Source organism: Larimichthys crocea, chromosome XII, assembly GCF_000972845.2.
Source record: "Larimichthys crocea isolate SSNF chromosome XII, L_crocea_2.0, whole genome shotgun sequence".
Lineage (NCBI taxonomy): Eukaryota > Metazoa > Chordata > Actinopteri > Sciaenidae > Larimichthys > Larimichthys crocea.
In genome coordinates, this window is record NC_040022.1 from 11,753,877 (window position 1) to 11,763,517 (window position 9,641).

At 39.0% G+C, this 9,641-nt stretch overlaps 1 protein-coding gene across 1 annotated transcript; it reads right to left on the minus strand.

The window, feature by feature from the left end:
- Positions 1 to 4,333: 4,333 nt before the first annotated feature.
- Positions 4,334 to 6,340, minus strand: foxi3a (forkhead box I3a). Its single transcript, XM_010752955.3, has 2 exons — positions 5,339 to 6,340; positions 4,334 to 5,140 (listed from the first exon to the last, which is right to left on the minus strand). The coding sequence occupies exons 1-2, from the start codon at positions 5,928 to 5,930 to the stop codon at positions 4,488 to 4,490; spliced, it is 1,245 nt and encodes a 414-aa protein (XP_010751257.2). The 5' UTR covers positions 5,931 to 6,340; the 3' UTR covers positions 4,334 to 4,487.
- Between the last annotated feature and the right edge of the window lie 3,301 nt (positions 6,341 to 9,641).

Genomic DNA, 9,641 nt, shown 5'->3' on the forward strand with positions numbered 1-9,641 from the left:
GTGTGTGTGTGTGTGTGTGTGTGTGTGTGCGTGTGCGTGTGCGTGTGTGTGTGTCTGTTTTGCCACCATGCTCTCCATTGATGAGGCATGTGCCGGTAAACAGACGGCACACTTTCAGCCCTCCTCCTCCTCATGTTGTGTCATAAACAGTTTGATGAAAACTATCAGATCTTGATTCGACTGATAATGTAGTCAGTCAACACACTTTAATGTGTGTGTGTGTGTGTGTGTGTGTGTGTGTGTGTGTGTGTGTGTGTGTGTGTGTGTGTCCTCTGACAGTCAATGAGTGATGCATTTACGAGCCCTTTTATTGGAAAATAAATGAAAATCATTCGTTTTGTCTTCAGCAGACATGTTGACACATTATTAGGCTACTCGCACCAGACTAAACAAATAAAGACTGAATTTAAATGATTTAGACATGTCACACACATCTCTGTAGGTCAGTTGTCAGCGATCATGAACATTGCAGTCTTCTGGATGAAGACTGCAACCTCTGCCTGTCAGAAATAAATACCTACCTACCTGTGGCAGCATAAATATGAGATACTGGTACTTTACCTTTGGCCTCAATGCAACATTGGGCACCTAAAAACAAAAGAAAAACATGACATGACACAAAGCATGTGCACCGTGACGTGTGTTGTTGTATGAGGGCTCTGGGTGAGTCTTATATAACTCCACGTTTCCAAACTTGTCATGTGCAACTTTTGTTTGTCACGTTTGTTACTCACATGAACCAATCTTAGCAACCTAGGTTGGCTAATGATTAACTAAATAAATATTTGAATCAATCATGAAATATGTAGCATAGTATATCTCTGCATAATGTTGTGAATGAGTTTCATCTTTGACATAAACATAAAAAAGTGTTTTTCTGTTGGGTTAACCCCAAAAGCTCCAGAGAGGACAACATTGGATGGCCTGCTGGTCATGCCAAATATCTAACAGCTGTAGTGAAATAATGGATAGTAAGGGCAGAAAATATTATATTTTGCTAATACTCACATACTTTTACTTAAATTAGGTTTTGTATGGTTCACACATTTATGGCTAATGACTGTCTCCACCTCTCTACTGTCCTACTCCACCTCTACTTTTTGTTATTGCTCTGTATTGTAGTAAAAAAATAATAATTATAAACTTTAATAAAGTTTTATTTAAGAACATTTCATAACATAAAACACAGGTGAAAGTGCTTCACAGGAGAGACAAATCAATAATGCAGAATTAAGACAGAAGAAGCAAAAAAAGGAAGAGATAAAATAAATAAAATGATAATATTTGAGATTTTAAAAAACAAATGATGGTGAAAACCACCGTAAGATTAAGAACAATGAAAATAATTTGACAAATTAACAACAATGATGTAAGAAAGGTGAAATTTACTAAAAAAACAGATCGTAGAAATATGTTTTGAGCTGCTTTCTCAAATTGTTGTTGCATATTTTTTGATACAAACCCAGAAATGAGGCTTAAAGCACACACACACACACACACACGCACACACACACACACACGCACGCACACACACGCACGCACACACACACACACAGTGTTTATTGTGACAATACAGATGATCAGTTTCAGCTGTCTGACTGAGACACACACTCGAGTGTGTGTGTGTGTCCTGAGGGCCGACATGTCTGAGGACGTGTGGAGTGTAAACAAACGGCACACTTATGCTGCTGTTGACCTCATCCATTAATCACACACACACACACACACACACACACCTACACATACACACATACAGAGAGACATGCACACACAGACACACACACGCTCCTCCCGTTGTGTGTAAACGTTGTGGATTGATCAGACGTCTTTCAGCAGTTTTGATCAGCTGATGGTATCTGTCAGTCAGAGTGTGCCGCCTGTTTACTGTCACATACACATCAATGGATGACGATGAGTAAACACACACACATTTACATCAACCTCGTCTGACCTGTTTCGAGGCTTTAGTGAAAACTGGAGCTCACTGTGGTCGTCTGCTCTGTGATCGCTCTTTTTATTATTATGTAGTTACACAGTGAAATACAAGTGACCAACATGATGTGAAAGGGTGAACGAGACTTGAAAAACAACAAAAACAACATTATTCAAAATTTTAATTCAAGTCATTATTAATCTATTAATCCCCCAAGGGCAGCATCTTAAATAAATGATACAAGGGAGCTACATGTGGAAGAGTCAATAAGTATTTGATAAACTACAAATATGACAAAGAAAATAATATGTGCGATATATAGATATATATATATATCTCTATATATATCTATATATATCTATCTTAATGATATATATATATATATATATCAACTCTGTACGCTTCTGTGAACTGAGGAGACTTTGCTGTGATCTTAACAGTTTAATGTTTTCTCTCATTCTTATATGAGCTGATATCACCTGTTGTTTAACGTCTCATTTATCATATTTTATGGCTGTCTGATATTGGTTTTCGGTCCTCTCCCTCTCGTACAAAGATTTTTTTCTGAGTCTCTGAATCTTTAAGTTATGATGAACTTGTATTATTATGTATTATTATGAATTTATGACGATGAAATCCACAGATTTGTTGTTGTAATTTGAGAAACATCATTCTTAAATCGAGTGCAGCTTTCACAGTGTTGAGTGCCTCCACATGTTTACTTCAAAAGACTTTTTAGACCCAATCATGTCAATGTCAGATGTTCCACCAAGTGTTTTCTTTTAGCATTTCATAACTTTTCAGTCTTTTTGTTGACATTGTCTCAACTTCATCAAATTCAAAACAGGTGTATAATTTACAAAAAAACTATGTCCAATTAAATATGTGGTTTCAGTGTTTTTCACATCATCATATTTTGTTTATATTTATATTTACATTCTTCCAAAGAAGTTGTCATGCTGGATTAGTTCATATATTGTTCAATAAAGTTTTATCTTGACAATGAAATCTACCACTGAATGTTACTTTCTGCCTCGATGCAGCAGAGCCACTCTTCATGATGAGTACATTTACTTTAAGTATATTTTGCTGATGAAACTTTTACTTATCTGCTGCTGATAAAGACCGTGTGATGAGCTGCTGAAAGCAGTTGAAAGCTCCAGAGCAAGCAAGTAAGTGAACCTTGAGTTGAGATTCTTCTGTCGACAGCAGAAAGCTTCTTTCTGTTTTGTTCGTTTTAAAATAATCGACCGAAAACCAGTGAATCAAACCTGCATTAGTGTTTTTCTTCTCAACGTTCCCGACGGTGAAGAAATAATTATTCTGATGACTAACTTTCTTTTGGTGTCAGACGTGAGGTGAGCTGACGTGAGATCAGGTGAAGCCTCTTTCCCACAGAACAGCTCACCTGTCGTCACTTCACTATCTGTGGGAAATGTGAGAGCTGTGCTGTCTGTGGGATCTGCTGACTGAAACAATCTGCTTCATTATCACTAATTCTGCGCAGGAAACTGCTGAGTTACTCAAACTAAATCAAACAGACTCCACAGCTGGAGTTTTCCTTCCCTGTGGATCACATGACTCAGCAGATTCACCAACCACGGTGTGACTATTTGTTTGTTTGTTTGTTTGTTTGAAGGTGTTGATGTCATCATCCCTCGTTGGCTGGGGGATCTTCGTGGGAACGAGAAGTAGATCATCGGGATAATTTCTGTACTGAACTCTACGGTGTTCTCAGGAAAATTAAATCAAATGACAGACTAAACATTAAATACTGATACAACCTGACTGCTCCATGAAGTTCAGGTGGTACTAGCGTCTCGGAGAAGCTAAGCTAAGCATTGAAGGTTATTAAAGACCAACAGTTAGTTACTTAGCCTGCTGAATAAAACCATATGAAAACAGACTAATATAAAATCTCCACTGGAATCAGAAAACGTAACTCAACTCAACTTTTCAGTATTTCATCACTAAATACCAGAAGCTAATCATTAAAAGCTCTTTAGCTGACAAACATTTAATGTTAACATTAAGCTGGATCATAGTGTAATGTTAAAATAATGTTTGTTACAAACATCTTTAAAACACACTGAAGATAAGTTTGTTATTGTTCTGCTGAGTTTCATAATGACTTTATTGTTTTTTAGTTTCTGCTTTGATCTAATCTTTATTTCAGGTTAGTTTTTTTTGTTAGAAGTCCTCGATACTCTCTATCAGTTGCATTATATTTGAATATAACACTGACTGCATGTAAAATAGATGTAAAATAATCCAACTTGTTTTGTTACTTGGGCAGTCAGTTTGTTTCTTGAAAAACGTGATTCAAAGTCAGAAATGTGTTGATTTTTTTTCTTTGTTTTTAATTGAAAAACAAACATTCATCATATTTACACTTTAAAAAACATTCACCCCTTTTTTTTTACCATATAATATAAAACAAACAAAAAAAGATAAATACAAACATTCACACACTTGAATTCAAAGCAAACATCCACCTGAAGATATTTTACAATTGTTAAAATACAGTGTAAACACATGACATTCTCTGGAGGTCTCACTGCTGGAGAACCAGAGGATCAAGGGGCAGAGCGTCAGCAAACCCCCCAGAAAAGAGAGGCTCACACTGAGCTTGAAGCTGCTGCAGCTGCTGGGCCTCTTGGAGGTCTGGCAGAAGACAAGGCGCCGTTTGCAGGTCGACATAGTGTGGCGGCGAGCCAGCATGAGGGTCTTCGAAGGAGAAGTGTGGGGTTGTTGACTGGGTGGAATAGAAGGGAGGTGATGAGCTGCAGGTGTCCCACTGAGGCACCACAGCGCCGGGTGAGTAAGAGGAGACGTATCCCTGAGGGTGGTGAGAGGTGTGGTCCGGTACCTGCATGTACAGTGAGGGGGAGCCAGTGTGATGTGGAGGAGGAGGAGGGGGGAGGAATGAATCCTGAAGATGACACAGGTAGCTGCTGAGGTCAGGGGGGGTGTCTGAGACAACGGGGAGCTCACTGTTTTCATCGCTGCAGTGTATGCTGGGAATTTTAGGGCTGGGCTCTGATGTGGAGGAGTCAGAGGAAGAGGAGTCAGAGGAAGAGGAGGATGAGGAGGATTGTTTCTTTCCAACGGTTACGTTATCTCCCTTTCTCTTCCTCTTGCGGCGGAAGTTTCCGTTGTCAAACATCTTCTCACAGTTTGGGTCGAGAGTCCAATAGTTTCCTTTACCTGCAGAGAGGAGGAGCAAGAGGGAGGTTAACAAAGGAGTTTTTGTTTTAACAAAAAGCTCAGATGTGGCAAAGATGTTTAGAAACACTATTTGACTTGACACGATTGTAAATCAGCCAATCAAAGTCTACTTCCCGTCAACAAAATAAAAGACTAGTTAACTAAGATCATTGACCGTGTTGGTGTGGTTTGTCTCACCTGGGTCGTTCTCATCGCGGGGAACCTTCCGGAAACAGTCGTTGAGTGACAGGTTGTGTCGGATGGAGTTCTGCCAGCCGGCCTTGTTGCGGCTGTAGAAGGGGAAATTGTCGGAGACATACTGGTAGATCTGGCTGAGCGTTAACCGCTGATCTGGCGCGCTCTGTATCGCCATGGCGATGAGGGCAGAGTAGGAGTACGGTGGGCGGACCAGGCGCAGCACGTCATCCGGCATGCACATGGAGAACCAGGGGCCATTGTAGAGATGAGGGAAGAAGCCTCCAAACACTGGTGAGAGTCCCAGTGGGGCTCCTGCGGCGGCAGCGATCCCAGGAATGTGGCCTACGTCTGGGCTGCACCGATAGGGGTCGCTGTGGTTGCTGGAAGGCGGGATCCACGGTGCCGCAGACATGTTGGGCTCAGGAGGAGCTGGAGGGCTGTACAGGCTGAAGTCAGATGAGTCGAGGCCCAGAGACGGAAGCTCCTGCTGAGGATGAGGATGTCCACACAGAGGTGGGGACAGACCCTGCTCTGGGACGAAGGACGCCATCTTTGTTTCTTTCTTCACTTTCCTGTCTTTCGATACGAACATCCGTCTGTGGAGGCGCCCTCTGCTCACTTCCAAGAAGTGTGTGTGTGTTTATGTATAAATGTGTGTGTGTGTTTGTAGCTGCTACACACAGGTGGTGTTGCCCTGTCCTGCACCTGTCCTGCTCTGTACACCTGCTGCTGCTCACCTGAGAAACTTATAGTCTGTTGCCCCGCCCCACGAGCAAGCTGATTGGCTCCTGTGCTGTCATTCGCATACATGCATGTCTATGTGTGTGTGTGCGTGGTGGGGGTTAATTTGAATAAGACTAGGTTCAATTCTTCCCTTCAGGCGATTAGAGCCCGAGGATTTAATGCTCAGGTATGTCACCACACATAAACACACACAAAGCTTGACAAATGAGTGATTGAGCCTCTTTTTACAGTTTCAGACGTTACAGCGTCTGATTCTGAACGCTGAAAATAAAACAACAGCAAAGACTGCAGTCTTTACAACAGGCACAATGTGATTATTAAATCCAATTCAGACATGAAACACTTGTTTTTAATAATAAGTGTGAGTTACACTTTGCAAGGGTGTTGTTATCTTTTATGTACGTCCGGAATAAATCCATAAATCCAGTGACTTCCATCAAAAATCACACACATACATGATTCACACATTCACACACACACACACACACACACACATATATATATATATATATTCACATATTTTTAGATTCAGTATGACGTCCACTACCACTACACATGTATCATTATTTCTTTTATACATCTAGAATAAATGTCCATAAATCAACTTAGAAATCCTATAAAAAAGAGGCTTACACAGTCTAACTTAAAAAAGGTTTCCATAAAATATCGTACTTTTTGTCATAACTAATTTAATCTGAACTCACATACATGATTCACATATTTCTAGATTCAGTGTGAGTTACACTCTGGTAATATTATTATCTCTGATTAAATGTCAATAAATCAACTTCATATAAAAAAGAAAGAAGACGGTTCTACAGTCTTAGACCTAAACAGCCGGATTCCCAGCAAAAGCCGCACTTCTTCTTCTCAGAGTTAAAATTCAGTCAAATCTGAACACATATACATGATTCACATATTTTTAGATTCCGTATGACTTCCTCTTCCTGTGCAAATCATTATCTTTGATATCCTTCACAAATAGACATCCATAAGTCCACTTAAAAGTCATAGAAAAAAAGCGCTACAGCCCTTCTTCAGCATCAAAGTCATTTCATGGTCATTAGTCGTCTATACATCCATTAGTACACTGCAAATGGGTGCAAATGCTGACACTGCAGCAGCAACACATTTGAGGATCTTATTAACCGGACGGCTTTAATAGTTCTTTATTTTGGTTCTCAGACAGGCCTGTATGTTTGAGTTAGAGTCACTCTGAGCTGATAAAATTCAGCAGAAAGGACCCAGAAATCTTGATTTACAAAGAAACTGTGTGGAGTTTGGTGTCATTTTAATTGTTTGTTTTTTGTTAGAATCACTTTGAAATCATTAAGTATAACTAAAAAGTTTAATTGTCAAAGGTTTTATACTTCTTAAATCTCCTTGCTTGCTAAAATGTGCTGATTCGCAGGATGTTAAAGAGTCCATCAGAGCAGAAAGTGAAACTGAATCTGTTTAAAAAGAGATTTAACAGACTGACAGCATGAACACAAACACACATCAGCTGCTGTTTGAGGTGTCGCCCAAAACTATTGTCCTTAAAACGACACCCACAAACACACACAACACACAGTCAGCGTGTCTACATTCACATTAACACTTCAGTGCTAATCAAACGGTAATGTAACACTTACATTAGAGAAGCTCTCATGTAAATGCTTCTGAACAAAGATAGATGATCTATAAACATGCAGATTTAAGAAGTGACCAGACAGTTTAGTTTGAAATAAAACTTTTGTTTTATGTCCACAAACAGAATTTATATTTTAAAAAACTAACAAATGTCACATACAGTTTAGTTTGAAACCTCTTTGATTGTGTTTATTTCCATATGTAGAGTTATTTCACTCAATTTCTAACCTCTATATTTTATCATTTTATTGATAAAAGAGAATAAAGAATAACAGAAATTCATCTGACAGCTTTGGTTACTTTATTTTTACACATGTTTATCGAGTTTATACAGGTTAATTAATCAATTAGTGACAGAAAATAAACAATCAACTGTTTTGATGATGGTTGAAGTAATTTTTTTTATGCCAGAACATTTCATGTCTCCAGATTTTCTGCTTTTACTTTGAATCATTTCACATCAAATGTATTTGTAATAATATACACACTTACAACACTTAAAATACAGACTATTTTACTGTGTAGTATTATTACTTTATCTGAATACTACAGATTTCCAGCTTAACCTCAGTCTAACCTTTTAAGAACCGTCTGAATTAAACTCTCACAGACTTCTTATCTGTTCACTTTCTGCCAACGAGGACAAACTCAACCTGTGTGTGTGTGTGTGTGTGTGTGCGTGTGTGTGTGTGATGACAGTTGGCGATGGCAGCAGTAATCTTCGCCCTGCGGTGCCTTCAAGTACGATGCAGACAAAACAACACACAGTCTGAACTTTAACTGACTAATGACTAGGTGGGATCATACGGTCTAAGAGGGAGGAGGTGGGGGGCATCTGTAAGTGCAAGGGTTTATGGGAAAAAAAGTACAACAGAATATCTGTAACTGTCAAATCCGGTTGAAGGTTTTAAATGTTCAATTGATGTGTCTGTTCAGGTTCCTAAAGGAAACCGCTGGTGTGATGTTGACTCAAAAAACGTCTATAAATCTGTTTAAGTGTGCAAAATATTTTTTATATTTCCGGTGCTTTACGGTGCCGTCAAACAGCCCATTGTGACAGGGAAATGAAGCCATTATCAAGGCTCAATCAGAGCCACCAAACCAGACTCCTTTGACAAAAACAGTAGAATATTTTCACATCTAACTCTGTGATTTGAGGATTTATATCGATCAAACCAGAGCTGGTGATTGTTGGAACAGTGGAAAGACTAAAATAAAGACTAATAATAATGTCCCAGTGAAATAAATAAATAAATAAATAAATAAATTACATGGATTTGTATTTGATTTTTTCATGATTTTAATTCTAAAGCGTTTTTCTGTAGAAAATTTGAGTTACTTGATGGAGACAAGTCAGTTTTGGATCATTTGTCTGACAACGATGATGCCATCCTGATTATCAGCCCCCACCATGGGATCAAAGCAGCAGTGATGATGACAGTAGTGATGAAGAAGACCCCATTCCCACTGAGCACAGCTGGGGACGTAAATAAAAATAATGGTTAGCCAAGACCAAGTGGGCATTTGTTTATTTTAGGCAGTCGGGGCTTCAAAGCTAAGAAAGGGAGGAAAACATATAGACACGGCACCATTCAATGTTTGTAGCAAAATGCTAATTTACAATACTTCAGGGACAGGTACAGGTTCAGATTATGACGCCAGATCCCATACTACTAGATGTCAAATACAACTGATTGAAACTGTTAACTCAAATGATGGCCCAGAAGAGCCAACATCAGGACCAAGCCCTCAGGGACAGTCCAATAAAGGTAATTGTTCTTATTTTGGCACGCCTTGAAGATAAATTTTCAAATTTCATATAAACGTCCACCCAGATTCAACTATGTTATCCACCAATACACCTCAGTGAATTGCTTGCATTAATGTGTAACTTTCTTTGCAATAATTAATATTTTTATTCTGATTC